Here is an 18,064-nt window from a genome sequence, read left to right as displayed (position 1 = left end):
TTGTTGTCTTAGCACCTACTCACTGGCCTCCACCCCCAGAATGGGAACTCCCTGCACAGTCAGGTGATAGAATGGACATATACACAATCATGCCCTTACCAGCAAAGAGGGGCAGCAGGAAGACAATTTTACAAAGGCAGAAAAATGAAAATTTCAGTGTGTTTTTACTTGGAATGTATCTTCTCTATCATTTGGAAGTGAGTCCCTGTGAAGTCCCCGTTCAGGGGCAGCAGTTTACCTGTGTCCACTCTGCTCCAGGGGCTGCTAGACAGCAGATCTGCCCTTTCATAAAATCTAGAAAGTAATTAAGTGACTTGCGGAGGTTCCTTCAGGGCTACACACTACATGGCAAGTGAAAACATCAATAGCTAGTCACTGTGTCCACAGAAGTCTTTATCACTGTGTGTGCCTGATTTTGTTAATAAACACTTAAAAGTTTTGCCCCTGAGAGCTCAGTCCTAGTTCTGAGCTGGGGGTTATAAAGATGCAAGCTGAACACAGCATAGGGTTTAATTCCATTGCTACAATTACACTATTTTTTCTTTTCTTTGAGTGACCTAGTATGGCTGCTGTTTCTTCTCAATGCTTGGGTTTTCCTTCTTGAGAAAATGGAAATGTGGATATTGCACACCTTAGCAATGGTCTCTGTTCAACGTTTCACAAACTCAAGATGTATTTTTTAGACAGTGACAGAGAACTCAGGCCCAGACTGTAGTTCCATTTTATGACTATGACTATTAGCCTAGTTTATGATCCAAAGAGGGAAGAGAGAGAGTGAAGAAGAAACTTAAGTTCTCTCCTGGACACAGATACAAATCTAGATAGCACTGTGGGTGCAACCACACATTCACATGCAGTCTTCCTCCTACCCAGGAGTGTGCTCCCCCCGCCTCGCCCCCGCACACACACACACACCAGCCAGGCTTCTTGCCTCCCAATTACCTACTTCTTTCTTGAACTTCTTTTAAGAAATTTCACTTCCCTTAATACGGTACTGGGAGAGTAATCTGATTCATTTACACTCTTGGTTCTCAACGTATTCTTGGTGTCTCAACTTGGGGAGGGGGTGCTACAGGGATGCTCTAAATGCCCTACAGTGCACAGGGCAGCCCCCACAACAAAGAGTGATCTGACCTCAAATGTCAGTAGAGCCAAAATGGGGAACCCCTAATCTTACAAGGTGCTGAATGCCACCCTTCCCAGAGGTATTTTGCTTAGTATAAGTTAATCTCTCATGGTGTTGGCTATGAGGCTTCCACAGAGTGAAGAGAGCACTTCCCAGCAGCTCTGTGGAAAGTGTTGGGCCGTCCACAGGGAACTCGTGTGATCAGAAGGTCCTAGTCTGGGACTCTGCCTTGGGAAGTTTCCCCCAGCGAATTCGGCCTCCTTTGTTCAGTCATTCCCTGGACATTAGCCAGGCACTGAGCAAGATAATGAAGAAACAATACAATGTGTCCTTTCCATGTTCTGCCCTTAGCCCACCCCTTCTATCAGCAGCATCCACTAGGCTAATGCTAATTGGTGTTTTCTCAGTCTTACTGGAGAAGGCCAGAGGTCTTTAGTGGCCATGTGTGTATGTGGGGTGGGCTGTATAGCAAGTGAATGCAAACTGTAGAAGGGGTTTAAGATAGGGCATGAAGACTCAGCATGGGCAGTTTGAAGTTGCTCTTCCAGGTGGCCCTCCCTCAGCATCCTAAAGTGACTACCTATGCCAAGCAGCCTCCTTCCCTGAGCGGCTTAGAAGGAGCTGGGCAAAGGCATGGCTGGACAGTCACGGTGTGGTAGAGCAGGCCCTGCTCTTACTGACAGAGCACGTTGTTGGTGGCCTTCAGGGCTCCCACGGCATCGTGTCAATTTGTGCTTTTTAGGGGAAAGGTGACTGGTGAAGATGGATATGTATTTGCAATTGCTACTGTCCATGTTGTTTCATGTCTTTTGTGAGAACACCTGAGCACTCCTGAAGTGCCTTTCACTTTGCCAGCATCTAAATTCTGCCTTCCCAAGAGCCTGAGGGGTGGGGGCTGCAGCATCCAGCTAGTTAGCAGCTTGCGGGTGTGGGTTCCTACTACCGGCCTCACCATGGGTAAGCCTGTGCATTGCTGGTATTCACTCACTTCTGGGTCCTTTTGGCCTATTAGTTCTAGAACCATGTGCAGTCTCCACGAGTATGTTTGTAAAAGGTGTATTTATTTTGGACTGCTGTGAGAAGGGTTGGGCATCTCATTATCAGCTTCTAGGTGATTTGGTTTAATACTGTTGGTTAAATTTATTTTTATACATTTCTGCTGGAAGACTTGATAGTCAAGATGAAAAAGTAAAGTACAATAGTTGGGTTTTGTTTCTGAGAAGGAGATTTGCTGAACATGTAGATGTTAAGATTGAGTTGAGTAAACTTCACTACTGTGCCCCTCTCCTCACTAATGGACATTCCACATAAACCAAAAGGAAAAAGCAAAACTGAGATTAATACGATAGGATCTTAATAGTTCTTAATATCCCTGGTTCCCAGAGAGAGTCTACTTCTGAGAAATGGTTGGTTAGATCAGTTACCCCCTTGCACCAAGCGCCAGGCTTGCCCTGATTTTGCAAGGTTTTCCTTGTACAGTCAAAGGCACCTTCCCAGTGAGGGCAGTGCCCCCAGCCCTGACTTTATCACACTGCATCCTCCTCATGTGGTACCATCTCCCCTGGTTTCCTCCCTTGCTTGTTCCAACAATGCCTATTGGAAGCACATACTTTCTGTGCCAGCTCCCTTCTGGCCATTGGATGAATAAAAGGAGTTTGTATCAGCTAAGGCTGGCCAGCCTTAATCACTACAGTGTCTCTGAGATACTTGTCTGGGGAGACCAGGGGATGGGACAGTACTGACTCTGAATTAAGTGGAAGCAGTCATTTCTGAATGAAAATTAAATTACAGAAAAAATAAATGCTTTAAATTATGACAAACAACAATGAAGGTTTGTGATATAAACTCAGATGTGTTCTTTCTGAAGTAGCCGTGGCTTATTTTTTAGAGCCTGGTTTATGTGATTTCAGAGCTTTGAGACTATCTAGATTTTTTTTTTCATTATCTTAGACCACCAAGTAATAAGAAAACAACAAAGGGGCATAAATATTCCAGACACAGCCCTGAAAGATGTTCGGACAAGCCACTGGAGCCTTTCTTGCCAGAGCTGGAGGAGGCCTGAGTAGCCTTTTCTGACAGCCAGCAGCCCAGCCTGGCGGGGCCAGCTAAACTCACCTGAGCAAGCCAAGGCTCAGTGGATAGTGGGTGAGGCCAAGGTGACTGACTATTTACTGAAGAAAAGCAGAGCCAGAAACATTTTACTTAGTTTGAACTACATGAAATTGTAGATATTCAGCCATTCTGACCCATAAAAACAGCAATTTTAATTAAAAAAATAACAAAAGGAGTCACATCAGGCTTTTCGCCATTACCAAATGCCACAGGGATTAAATCAGTTGTGAAAATGTGGGTGCCTGGGCCTTCTTGTGGAGACAGAGTAGCATCAGCCTGGCATTCAGTGCAGCCTGTGCTACAACAACTTCATGTGGTGGGGGGATATAAGAAAGGGAGTCATTTGTTTTGTACCCCCGCTGTAAGGAAAGAGAGTAAAGACTGTAACTGCCAGCTGTATTGGTGTAGAAACTTGGGTTCTTTGGATTCAAAGTGCCCTGGTATGGGAGAAGTCTATACCTTGAGATCCTCCCTGCAGAAGCAGCAGCCTTTGCTTGTCGTGTGGCCAGTATGCATGGTTTGCCCTACAAGGTGTTTGACAAAACTTAATTGAACTTATAAAAATGAGAAGATGTCACATAAAAATTAGAATTTATATCTTTTCTTGAAAAGTCAGCATATCAGGCCATACCAGTCTCTACTCTTGCCTGGCACCCCCAGGCTGAGACTGCAAAGCATCTGCCACTCAAGATGGACCAGTGCCCACCTTTTGGCTGTGGTCTCATCTTTCTATGTAAGTTGTTTTTTTTTTTGAGAACTCATGCCTCTACCATAAGGATGAAAACAAAAGATAGACCAGGAGGGCCACTGGTTTCCAGAAAAATGGGAGATGACTTCCTTGTGGAAGTAAAGCTCATTCATACAAGATGAGGAGTTGAATCAAGTGTGTCTGGGCCAACAGAGTACAGCATTGGGAATGAGCAGCATTCCCAATATGCTCATTCTTGGCCCTTGCTGTCTAGTCATCTCCCTGGGGCAGGCCTCTCCTCTATGGGGCTAGAGTCTGTGGGCAGAGCTGGCTGTGGGCACCACTCTGTTGACCTTGAGAACAGAGTGACATTTCTGATCACCTCTGAGAAGCAGCTCAGAAACACACCATACTGGGCTCGGAGTTCACCGTGCTTGAGAAGCCCACAGGCTGTGTTCTGAGATCCAGTGAAGGGCACACAGAGATGGGGAGTCACCACATTGTGAATAAAGTGCTAGATGGCTGTGTACTTACCTGCCTTTTTTCATTTCTACCTACTTCAGTCTGTATTTAGAAAAGCAGTTCTAAAATGATAGAAATGAACTATTTTCATTCAATGAGGTACAAAAAAGTGAACTAAAGGGTTTGACAATGCAGTTATAATAGGCACATCTCTGATACTTCAGACTAAAGAGAAGAGAGCCACAGGCTTCGATTAGCATAAGACTGGGATGAAAGATGGCAGGAGACAGTTTCCCTGTGAACAAGGCAGATTCTTGCTGCACCATAAGACCAGGGGTATTTGTTGCCAACTTTGTTTAATAACAATTCTCTATTATTTCATGAGCTACTGAAACTGAATTTTCACATGTTGAAGAGACTGCAAGAACCGGTCAGTGCCTACTGTATACTCCAAATGCAGGTTTCCTACCATCAGCTGTGCTGTTTCTCTCTTGGAATGAGTGAGGGTGTTCACATAACCAGCCTGCCAGACCGGTCATTTAAAATGTTTTGCCTTTCGGCATTAGAAGATTGATAATTTTAACATCTTCATGTAAGAGAAACAGAAGGCCAGATTGCTGGCAAAAAAAAATGAATAAGGATGCTAGGCCACAGCTGTTACATAGCAGATAGTAGATAGACCTTTTTAATAGACAAGATTTGTCTTTAAAGCAATGTGAGTAGCTCAAATAATTCTTCTATTTATGTAGTCATTGCTCATAGCAGTTTTGAAATTACCTTCAGAGCTTGCAGGTCATTTTTTGGAAAACTTTCAAGGGAAATTATTTTTTAAGTCCTCAATAATGGCAAGTCTTCTTTTTTCTTATATGTTTTCTGAGGGTGAGATTGATTTTTGGTACCAGCCAAAATCCATTTAGAGTTCAATCTTATGAATGAGGTGGCTGATCAAGCTAAATGATACAATTTTGGTGCAAAGCCAAGGGTGACTCAATTAGTAAAAATAGTGTTGTCCAAGTTACAATCTGATGCTGTAGAGAAAGGTCAGGAAGGACCCACAGCAAACTGATGGCTTCTTCTGGGGAGGAGCCAAGATGGGAGGAGATGAACAAAGGGAGCCTGGTCTATGCTGTTAAAATTTTTATGGTAAGAATGTATTACTTTTACAAGTAAATAACATCCTCTACTCCCATAAACTGTTGTTAAAGACAATTCCAGCAATGTTCTGAGCATCCATAGTCTCCTGAGGCAACTCATTCAAACATGATTTCTAATTGCGACCAAAGTATGATTTTATTTCAAAATCAGATTTTGAAATAAAGTTGATGAAAAATTTTATAAACTAAAAAAATTTAATAACCCTTTAAGTAGGCATCAGCATAAAATTCTAAAGGTAAAGTTTGTTTGTTTTATTTGTTTTTACTTAGTCTTTGAAAGTTGGTGTGCTTTATTCTAAGGGGAAAAAAGTTTTCTAAGTTATTCTAATTCTGAGTGGCACTTGAGGAGGCTGCCCAGAGCTGTCAAAGGATGCCAAAGGAGATAGCAGGGTTCTGGCTCTATTAATCTCCTACTAGCTCTGTGACCTTTGGGAAAGCCTCAGTCCTGTGCCTCAGCCTTCTCTCACATCTTAAAGGAGGTGATTGTGCCTACTTAGGCTGATAGTGTATGGTTTCACATCCCCCTATTGCCCTGAGCTTTCTAATTTCCAGGCTGGTTTCTCATGAAATCTAATTGCTTATTCACAGCACCAAGCCCTGTAGAGGCACCTGCATAGCTCTTTTCTGCTTGTTCCTCAGGGCCTATAGACCTCCCAGATCCATTATATTGTTCTGGAAATATAAAGGATTCCCTTTCTTTTGTTCCCAACATACCTTCCTGGATGATTTGTATTTTTCTTAAGGGATGTGCCCTAGATTGAGTAGAGTTGAGAGAGAAATATTGAGTCCTGAGAAGTCTGATGATGGATTCCCAAGGAGGAATAAAAGGAGAGATGCTGGAGAGAACGCAGTCATTGACATCTAAAGATATTGACTTTACATCTAAGCTGTTACTGCCATCTAGGGTGCAAAAGACAGCAATATTAAGGCATTTGGATGGCAGAGAAGTTGTATGAGAAAAGGGAAGAAAAGAAAGAAAACTGATTTTATCAGAAGGTAAAGGTGTTGCTGATCCAAAGATCAGTTTTACCTATGATTTGAAGTTCTCAACCTGGGACAGGAAAAAAAAATAGATTTCCAAATATTTGAGACCATACAATACATTCATTCATTGGGAGGAACACTTGTGTAGAAGCCAAAATATCCAGCAATGGCCTTGCTTTACCACAAACTGGCTGTGTCACCTCCAACGATTAATATAACCTCTTTGGGCTTCAGTTTCCTCCCATCTAAAATAATGGATAATTGGCTTAACTCAGAGACCTTCAGATTGTTTTAAACCATGAAGAACAGCAATAAACACATCTTACATCACAATCCACAATACTCATATACACAACTAAGGCAAAAGTTTCACCAAACAATACTTACAATGTTATTTTCTATTCTGTTTGATTTTTTAAAATACTGGCTGCAACCTACTTAAACTGATTTTCCATCTCTCTGAGAGGCTGCAACTCAGTTTGAAAAACACCTTATTAGGTTTTTTCTATTCCCAAATCTGATGATCCTGTGGTCCTTGGAGTGTGGAAAGGAGAATTTAGCTGAAGGCATAAAACCAAGAAGGTTTGGGGTATAGAAGTGGCCTTACACATGATCACAGCGCATGTGGACCCAAAACAGCAGGCTTCAGCAGGGAAGCCCCAGTAAGTCGTGGTCACAGATTACTCTCGTTTAAAGCTATAAATGTATCCTTCATATGGAAAAAAATCCAAGAGATACAGAAATAAAAAAGATTATTAAAAAGTACAATGAACAATTGTATATCAACAAATTGAATAACCTAGATGAAATGGACAAATGCCTAGAAACACACCCTAATAAGACTGAATTATGAAGAAATAGAAATTTTGAATAGTTCTGTAACTAGTAGGGACATTGAATCAATAATCATAAACCTCCCAACAAAGAAAATCCCTGGACCAGATGGTTTCATTGGTGAATTCTACCAAACATTTTAAGAAGAATTGACTCCACTTCTCAAACTCTTCCAAAAAAAAATGAAGAGGAAGGAATACTTTCTAATTCATTCTATAAGGCCAGCATTAACGTAATATGAAAACCAGACAAAGATGCAACAGGAAAAGAAAACCAATATCTGTTAGGTATATTGATGCAAAAATCCACAACAAAATACTAGCAAACTGAATTTAGCAGCATCCTAACAGGATTATATACCATAACCAAGTGAGTTTATTTCTGTAATGCAAAAATGGTTCCACATAGGAGAATCAATCGATATAATACAACACATTAACAGAATGAAGGGGGGAAACTACATGATTATCTCATCATGCAGAAAAAGTATTTGACATAATTCAACACTTTTTCATGATAAAAACCTTCATAAAACTAGGATAGAAGGAAATTACCTCAATAAAATAAAAGCTATCTGTGGAAAGCCTGCAGCTAACATCATACTCAATGGTGAAGGATTGAAAGCTTTTCCTCTAAGATCGGGAAAAAGACAAGGATGTATGCTTTTACCACTTCTTTTCTTTTTACTTTTCTTTCTTTTTTTTTTCTTAGAATTTTTATAAGAGTTTATTTGAGCCAAACCTGACAACATATGCCAGGCAACAAGATGTCAAATGCTCCCACCACTTCCTTTCAACATAGTATTTATTGGAAGTTTTAGTCAGAGTAATTAGTCAAGAAAAAGAAATAAAAGGCATTTCAACTATAAAGGCAAGTAAAATTACTTCTTTGCAAATGAAATGATCTACATATAGAAAACCCTAAAGATTCCACCAAACAAAGAATACTTGCTAGAACTAATTAACAAATTTAACAGTTGCAGAATACAAAATCAACATGCAAAAATCAGTTGCATTTTTTTACACTAACAATAAACAATCCAAAAAAGAAATTAAGAAAACAATTCAATTTACAATAGCATCAAAAAGAATAAAATGCTTAGAAATAAACTTAACCAAGGAAGTAAAAAATTTGTACACTAATAACTATACAATGTTGCTGGAAGACATTAGATATAAATAAATGGAAAGACATCTCTTATTCACATATTGTAAGACTTGATGTTGTTAAGATGTCAGTCCTATCCAAAGCAATCTACAGATTCAGCTCAATCCCTATTATAATCTCAATTAAGTTTTTTTGCAGAAATAGAAAAGTTTATCCTAAACTTCATGTGCTATCTCAAGGAACCCCCACCTCCAAATAGCCAAAATGATATTGAAAAAGAATAACAAATTTGGATATCTCACACTATCTGATTTTAAAACTTACCACAAAGCTACCATAACAAAAACAGTGTGGTATTGGCATATAAACTAATGGAATAGAATAGAAAGCCCAGAAATAAACTTTCCCATATATGGTCAAATGATTGTTGACAAGGGTGCCAAGACCAATCAAGAAGAAAGGAAAGTCTTTTCAAAAAAGGTACTGGGAAAATTGGATATTCACATGCAAAATAATGACATTGTATCCTCATCTTATACCATATACAAAAAAATAATATAGATCAAAAACCTAAATGTAAGAACTATAAAACTATAAAACTCTTAAAGAAAACAAGGGTGGGGGAAAGCTTTAGGGCATTGGATTAGGCAGTGGTTTCTTAGATATGACACCAAAAGCACAGGCAACAAAAGAAAAATAATAAATTAGACTTCAGAAATTAAAAACTTTTATTTGTAAAAGAACACTCTCAAGAGAGTGAAAAGGCAGACCACAGTATGGGAGAAAATATTTGAAAATCATATGTCTGATAAGGGATTAATATTCAGAACACATAAAGAACTTCTACAACTCAACAGCAATATAATAGATAACCCAATTTGAAAATAGACAATGGACTTGAATAGACATTTTTCTAAAGAAGATATACAAATGGCCAATAAGCATATGGAAAGAGCTCAGTACCACTAATTGTGATAGCTAAGTTTACGTGTCAGCAAAACTGAGCTTAGCATACCCAGATAGATGATAAAACACTGTTTCTAGATGTATATATGAGAATAATTTAAGAAAAGATTAACATTTGACTCAGTAGACTGAATAAAGAATGTCTGCCCTCCCCAATGTGGGTATCTTCCAATTCCTTGAGGGCCTATCTAGAACAAAAAGGTGGAGGATGGTCATATTTTCTCTCTTTCTTCTTGAGCTAGGATGTTCTATTCTCTTGCCTTCTGACATTGGAGCTCTTGGTTCTTAGGCTTTTGTCATCCAAGATTTATACCAATGGACCTCTGGTTCTAGAACTTCAGCCTCTAACTGAACTATACCACCAGTTTTCCTGGTTCTCCATCTTGCACGTGGCAGGTTGTGGGACTCTTATTATAATAATAAGAGCCTCTTATTATAATAAATAGATGATTGCTAGATGATAGATAGATAGATAGATAGATAGATAGATAGATAGATAGACAGACACACAGACAGACAGACAGATGATAGATGATAGATAATAGATAGACACACATCCTGTTGGTTCTGTTTCTCTTGAGAATCTTAACTGATTTGTGTACGATTAGTGTTCAGAACCATAATGAGATACCACATTATACTCATTGGAATGGCTATTATCAAAGAAACAGAAAATAACAAATGTTGGCAAAGAAATTAGAACCCTATGCGCTCCTGGTGGGAATATAAAATAGTACTACCACTATGGAAAAGAGTATGGTAGTTCCTCAAAAAAAATAAAATAAACATAGATTTACCATATGATCCAGCAATTCCACTTCTGGGGATATACCCCAAAGAATTTAAAGCAGAGATTCAAAGAGATATTTTTATATTTCTCTTCATAGCAACATTATTCGCAATAGCCCAAAGGTGGAAACAATCAAACTATCCATCAATTGATGAATGAATAAACAAAATATAGTCTATTCCTACAATGGAATATTATTCAGCCTCAAAAAAAAAAAATGAATGACACATACTACAATGTGAATGAACCTTTTTTTAATTAAATGGATAAACCTTGAAGACATTATGCTAAGTGAAATAAGGACACAATATATGCCCACAAAAAGGCAAATATTGTATGATTCTACTTATATGAGGTACCTAGAATAGTTAAATTCATAGAGACAGATAGTATAATGGTGGTTACCAGGGCCTGAGGGGAGAAAGGAATGGGAAGTTAGTGTTTAATGGGTATAGCATTTCAGTTTGGGAAGATGAAAAGTTCTGGAGATGGATGGTGGTAATAGTTACATGACAATGTGAATGTACTTAATGCCACAGAACTGTATACTTTTAAATGATTAAAATGGCAAATTTTATGTAATGTATGTTTTACCACAATAAAAAGGAAAAGAGTCAATTTTGATTTCCCACTCACCATCCCTCGCCCCCCTGCCAAAAATGTGCCAGATGGTCAGATTTAAAGGGAAAAAAATTTAGTCATGTTCCAGGTCTGCAAATAACACTGTTGGCATCATAAAGACAATCATTTGGAAAATCAGATGACTTTTTAAAATCTTTAGTGCATCCATTTCAGAGTCAAGCAGAGTCAACTCACAGGAAAATTTTCTGTCAATATGGCTATTCATTGACCATTCAGAAGGAGGAACGTACAATGATTTATCAGGTGTAAAGAAGCCTGAAAATGCATGTCATTAAGCCTACAAGATTTGGAGCTGTCCTACGACCCTGTTCCACAAGATAGATTCACTAGAGCCCCTTGATTACTAGCTTGCCACTCAGGGTGGTCAAGGGGTTTCATAGGCCTGAGTCCCAGTGCCTGTGCTCACCAAAGGCCTCATGGAAGCAACTTCCAGGGCCAAGTCAGGGAGGTCAGAACACCAGATATTATGATTCAAAGTGTACTTAGTGTAAGAAACAAACTACATCTGTGTACTCATGTCTCTGTGTGTAGTCATGCATATGCTGTGGTTGTGTTTTTTGTAGATCTAGGCTGGGTGACACTGTCACAAGGGAAAGGCTCTCCCTTGGCATGTTTACTGCAGTCAGGCTCCGCCCACAAAAGAAAAATGTTATCACCCTGCTCAGAGATGGTCAAACCTGAATGATTGCCTGATAGTGACTAAATTAGCAGGAGAATGACAAATAATGTATTCATTAACAATAAAGATTTCATTTTAGCAAATAAAAGAAGGTTCAAGAAAAAACAAGGCTTGTCACAAAATTGAGTTCCATAAAATTTGTTGTTTCTTTTAACTGGCCTACTGTCTCCCTGCTTTCACTTCATGACATCAAAAGGAATAGTGCATGGCAAAGGGAATTCCTGATGATTGTACTCATGATGATTTCCTCAGTGGATAGCTAATTGCCAGGCTGAGCTAATGCTTTAAGAGTACAGAGAGTTATTATGCAACTGTGGGCCTTTGTTCTTTGTAGCACCCAGAAAGCCAGGGAGAAGAACTTTCTATGAAGAGTCTCATGGGTAATGCTTGTTTTAGGAATCTTAGGAAGAAATCTTAGGAAGAAATCTGAGATAAATGTAACTTTACTTAAGCCTCTCTCATCTTTTTAGCCTTTCCATTCAAAATGCCACTTTTTGGATAGATGATATTGTAAATAGACAAAGAAATGAGGAAATTTCAGTGAAGTCATTTATTTTAAAAGAGGTAATTGAAAATTATCTTTACTTTAGTTGTGTATAGCAGCAGGTAATTGTTACATGCAATGTTAAGAGCCACCATATACTGAATACTGATGTGCAAGGCAGTGTGCTAAAGAATTTACATACATTGTATCTGAGCCTCACAACAACCTCAAGTAAGGAAAATGAGGTTTGGAGCAACTAAGTAAGCTGTCTCAGGTCACAGATTGAAGAGCAGCAGGGCCAGGATCGTGGCCTAAGGCTTTCCCACTTCAGAATGCATTTGCTATTACAGATCTACACTGGTTATTGATAGAGGTGTCATCCATCTGGGTAATATTAAGTTGTCATCAGATAATCAGTCATTACCTTTCTTGTCACAGAGCCTTCGTTCCAGGGAGAAAACTGGAGAATAAGGAACATGCATATAAGGCACTGCGTATACAGAGAAGGCTCCGAAGAGTGGATGCCCTTCTTGTAAGCTTCCAGGACAGTCCCCTGTGTGTCCTGCTCAGTTTTAATGTGTGTCTCAAGTAACTGGTACTAATAATAGATAAAACACGAGTGATTTGAGAATAATATACCTTACAAAATAGACTAGAATTGATTCAAAGTTACCCCTAGAGTAATGTCTCCCTAACTCATTTGCATTCCAGAACGCTTTCTTGAGTGGAACAAAGGGGTTGGAGAAATAGGTTAAACCTGGGGATTGCACAGACCCCGTGCTCCACCCCTACCATCTACCCCATAGGAAGGTGTGGCACATTACTTGTTGGGTTATGTGTGTACATTATCTCACGTGTTGCAATGGAAAAGGATTGAGATCCACTGCCAGGAGGTACTTAGTAAATGTGCAGTGAAGTAACGAATGAACAGACAGTGGATACCTCCCTTCCTTTCAGTTGGTATTCTTACAAGGAAACAGCTATAAGGAAGGAAATGAATTTAATCCTGTGTAAAAATATTAGCAAAATTTTGTTCTTATTGCTCAAAATTCTGTAAACTACTTTTAAGTATTATCTTATTTCACAACTTATTCTGAGTATAAATTAATGTAACAATATAAGCATTGCCAAGAGCATTAAAGCCTTCATTGTTGGGATAAAGTTCCATAATGAGGACCCAGAACTGCAGCCATTTGAGTAGATGCCATAAGATGAGTCTCCTTCTCTCTGAAAATGTCATCACTAGTGTTTGGAGATGAAGAAACTGAGAAGTCTAGACAAGAAGGCCCACATCTTTGAATTCAGCTATGCGCAGGCTCTTCAGATGATCCAGAGAGCCGGATCTTAGTCAGAGGACTTCACCTCACCAGTAAAAGCAAGAATCAGCGGCTCCACCAGCAGCATGAGAAATTCAGTGCTAATAAGGGCAGTATGGCGATAGTTAGCATGGGGCAGACTAGAAAAGGGTGTCCAGAGCTGGTTGTAACATGAGTGCCAGAGCAAAGCAGTTCCTTTTCCATCAAGATTGCTAGGATCCAGCCTTTCTAGAATTCTGGTCATATTCTAGGTCTGGGTTCTTTACATATCAGCAGAGGCATAGAACTGGAATGACAGCTTCTGGACTGTTGGCCCTAACCATTTCTACCACAGCATCTTACAGATCTCATAGTTTTAATGACTCTATGAACCACCTGAGTGAAAGACCAGAAAAATAAGTGTCCTATAAAAGTGAATAAGTTTGAGGTGGGAGGCAATTGTCAGTAAGTAGTTAAAGAAATTACATCATTACTGAAATAGTAATGGTAGCAATAGAGGGAAGTGGAGTAGGGGTGACGGAGAGTGGCGACTTGATGAGGCCACAGCAGTACGGAGGGTTGAAAGATTTGGGGGAGAAGTCAATGAGTTCCACTTTAGACATGTTTAGTTTTAGGAGTTCATTGGAGTCCAGGAGGCCCCCATGGCTAGACCAGTCTGGAGCTCCTGGGAAAAGGTGGGACCAAAGACAGACCCATCCCAATGAGGATGGCCCTGTAAACTGCAGAGGGGATGAGGTAGCCCAGGGACACCTCAATGAGAGGAGAGGGGCCCCAGACAGGGCTCTGAGGAATTACAACATTTAACCACAATGCAGAGCTAGAGGTACCCTCGCCCCCAAGGAGAAGGCAAAGTGCCCAGAGAAGCCAGGGTGTGAATGAGGAGGGTGATGTCACTGAGGTCAACAAGAGAGGAAGGTTCAGTGTTACTGGCAGGCCAAGTAAGAGGAGGGCCAAAAAGTGCCAAATGAATTTAGTAACAAGAATGTTGATGTGAATTTGGTGAAATATAAGATTGAGTGTGCACAAGTTTTAATCTCTTAGGCAGTTTTTCAAGTTTTGTCACTTTCTAGGGGAATAAAGCCATTGAGGATGGTTATTTTCATTTTCAGAAAATGTGCAACCCGCTACTTCTGGGTCACTTCCCTCTCACTTCATTTGATGGTTTTATTTCTGGCTGTTATGCTCCACACTGTGCTTTAATCTGCTGTTTTCACTGTTTCCTGGTGCCAGTTCTCTAGATGGAAGGTTAGAGCTGACAGAGCTGAGCTCCAGTCTGTAGGAAGAAAGAGAAGGTAGGGCAGAATTATTAGTCTTGGAAACAGCTGTGGATGAGTTTTTATGCTGTTTTCAGTATGAAAGTTGCTATAACAACCCAGAATTCTAGTGATTGTTTCACTTTGATCCTAGCGAAAACTCTAAAGTGCTGTGCAAGCTACCTTGGGCCCAGTAAAAGGTGTGGGTCAGCTACTTCATTAGGTTTGATTAGGTCTTCCACTTGTCGCCAGGCCAGAGCCGTAATGGTCCATTACATAATTTTATAGTTAAAGCTTAAGCCCAAACTTCCTCTTAACACTGTTCATATTTTTGCTGCTATGTTCATGATGTCCTGTGGGTATCTTAGGAACAGGTTGTATGTATTGGACAAATACCCTGTTTAGCAGCAGAGGGGATATTTGTATTAGAATACTGGCCTAAAAAAAGAGCAAGAGAGACTTCAGGATGTTTTACCTCGCAGATCTACTTATGTGCCCTTTAAGCTCTCACGAGGCTCAGTGATCACACAGGGTCATGTACAAATATTCCTGGGAATCCAAAAATACAGACATCTGCTCCCAACATAGTACTTATTATCTTGATTATAATAACAGGCCTTTTGCTAATAGTCCAAAGGACCTGTGCTAGTAGCCAACAATTTAGGTTAAAAAGAGATAACAAATTGAAGTGTTTCATAAACAAATTTATGGTGTTAAAAATGATCCTTAATAATGCCTACTGTTTGGTTCCATCTGCCTTGGGGATATATGGACTGAAGAATAAATTGACAAGAAGATGCTCGAAGGGCATTCAGGCTTTGGAAACTCAGTTTTCAGTTTGAAAGCCAACCAGTGTAGCTGGGCAGTGATTTTCTTCTTCTTCTTCTGCTGCTGCTGCTGCTTAACTCGAAGCCAAATCACAAAAAGGCCTTGACTGATACTTGGCCAGGTGCGGTAATCCACATTTGCATGGGGTAGGCCCTGGTATAAGAGCTTAATTCATCCAGACCCTACCCAAATCTAGGTAGTGATTGAATATGGTTTGATGACATTTGGAATGTATTTCAAACACAAAAGTGTATAGTTTAAATGATATTTACTTCAAATCTATTTCAAATCTGGTAGAAACCTAAAATTTTTAACTTTTTAGTCACAATTATCCTTTTAGATGTTTGATATATATATGAACAATTCTTCATTAGTCCCTGTTTTAAACAGATTTGCTACTGTCAAGGAGAAATATGGTTCCCTGATTTTAGGTGCTGCTGTATGAAACTAATGATTTTCTTGCAATCTCTCCCCCACCTCCACCCCACCAACCCATCCCACCATACCACCACCAGGAAGGGCGCCTGTGGCCTTCAGACAGCTCTGGTTCTCGGCCAGGTGCCTCAGAGGTAAGGAGTTGGACAAGGGAGGGGTGTGGGTGGCAGGAGGAAGTTGCTGAACCCCATGTGCATGGGAGAAAGAATGAGAGAAATAAACCATTGCAACAAAATTGATGTAAAGGTTAAATGTATTACAGCATAGGTTAAGAAATAACACATTTAAATTAAGGGATATACTTATAACTTTGGTTTAAAAAACAGGAAAGGGGGTTTTCCCCTACAATCTCCTAGAAATTATTTGTGCTAGTCTAAAGCTCTTTACAGAAAACAGGTTGAGAATCACCGATCTTAACATGATCCCATAGCTGCTAATAATGAGGGGTGGCAGATGTGGGCACCGTTTATAAATATAGCATGATTCATTTCCACATCTTCAAGTTTAATAATACGACTTTAAAAATAGCAGTTTTTTACCTTAAAGTTAAAAATATATTGGAAAAGTCAATGGATGTGTGTGTGTGTGTGTGTGTGTGTGTGTGTGTATAATCTTTCCTCTAGAAGAATGGATGGTGGAATAGATGAGAGGATTATGTAAGAATTCACTTTGGGAAAAAATCTATAATCATATTTACTTTGGAATACAAAACATTTTTTACATCAGTTACTAAAAATAACTACAAGAAACTTTTATCTAGAAAAAAATTACTGGAAAAGTTTAGAAATCAGGAAGAAAAAGAAGTCACTTATTCTCTATTTTTCTAAGTAATTGACAGGAAACTAAGCTTTTATAAATAATTTATAATTTGACCCAGTGCCTACCTGTTCTAAGTACCATCATGTGAAATTATAATTTACATTTACAATGAAAACTCTGAGCCACTCCTCGTCCCTCTGAATCATAGATATGAGAGCTAGAAGGCACAGAGAAAGCAGGTGGGCCAGTCCACTTACTTTATAGGTAAAGGAGTTGAGGCCTGGACCAGGTGGTGGACAGGACTAGAGGGCTGTCTACACAGCCCTTTTCCCCTGTGTTACTATTTACTGCACTCGAGAAGTTACTATTTTATTCTATGTGAAACAGTGGAGAATGCATACATACCATATGCAATCACTACCATTAAACCCAAAATTTTAATTAACCACAATTCTCCACTATTGAACCATCTTGGATAAACTATAGTTTGGTAAAGTGAGTCGTCTAAGTCATGAGGAATAAGAAAACTACATTTCCACCCTCCCCCGTCCCCAATAGTCTTTTCTTGTTTTGTTAGCGGAAAAGGTTTTCAGATGGGTGAGAACACAAACTAAGCACGAATTTTCTTGATATCATCGTGGTTGTGATCATTATTGTGCCAAGAATGTTTTCAAGCTTTTCCTCTTTTCCTTGCAGATCATGTATGCCCCACGCTCTAGGGACAGGTTTACTGCTCCGTCCTTTATCCAGAGGGATCGGTTCAGCCGCTTCCAGCCCACCTACCCCTACGTGCAGCACGAGATCGACCTTCCCCCCACCATCTCCCTGTCTGATGGGGAAGAGCCGCCCCCTTACCAGGGACCCTGTACGCTGCAGCTCAGGGACCCTGAACAGCAGATGGAACTCAACCGAGAGTCTGTAAGGGCCCCGCCCAACCGGACCATATTCGACAGCGATCTGATAGACATCTCAGTTTATAATGGGGGCCCGTGCCCACCCAGCAGCAATTCGGGCATAAGTGCCAGCACTTGCAGCAGTAATGGGAGAATGGAGGGGCCACCCCCGACGTACAGCGAGGTGATGGGCCACTACCCAGGAGCCTCTTTCTTCCATCACCAGCACAGCAACGGGCACAGAGGGAGCAGACTGCCTACAACTCCGGGAGCACAGACAGGAAGCCTGGGAACCTTGTCTGACCCTCCAACATGCACTTGAGTTGAAAAAGAAACTGATGACAGAAGGAGGCTGCATTGCCCCTCCGCTCCTGAGCACAGTGTTGTTCAGTTTTATGTGCTACAACTAAGTAAAACCAAATGTGCAAATGTGGTCTTTGTTTCTGATTCCTTTCAGGGGAATTGCATGCAAACTAGACGAGATAATGCAACTTCCGCCCGGTCTGACCCGTCTGACCGTAAACAGTGTTTATTTGGGGGCAGGTGTAGGGA

General features: G+C 40.2%; 1 protein-coding gene across 1 annotated transcript in view; it reads left to right on the top strand.

Annotated features, from left to right (window-relative positions):
• Positions 1–17,815, top strand: part of LDLRAD4 (low density lipoprotein receptor class A domain containing 4) — a gene marked incomplete at its 5' end in the record, with an annotated part of 212,035 nt that extends 194,220 nt beyond the window's left edge. The window contains 3 exon segments of the mRNA XM_015587233.1: positions 15,941–15,994; positions 17,316–17,769; positions 17,772–17,815. Of these exon segments, the coding sequence (XP_015442719.1) occupies positions 15,941–15,994; positions 17,316–17,769; positions 17,772–17,815 (552 nt within the window).
• Between the last annotated feature and the right edge of the window lie 249 nt (positions 17,816–18,064).

This window comes from Pteropus alecto, unplaced genomic scaffold, assembly GCF_000325575.1.
Source record: "Pteropus alecto unplaced genomic scaffold, ASM32557v1 scaffold233, whole genome shotgun sequence".
Lineage (NCBI taxonomy): Eukaryota > Metazoa > Chordata > Mammalia > Chiroptera > Pteropodidae > Pteropus > Pteropus alecto.
The sequence above is the reverse complement of the archived record's forward strand: the minus strand, read 5'-3'. Positions and strand labels throughout refer to the sequence as shown.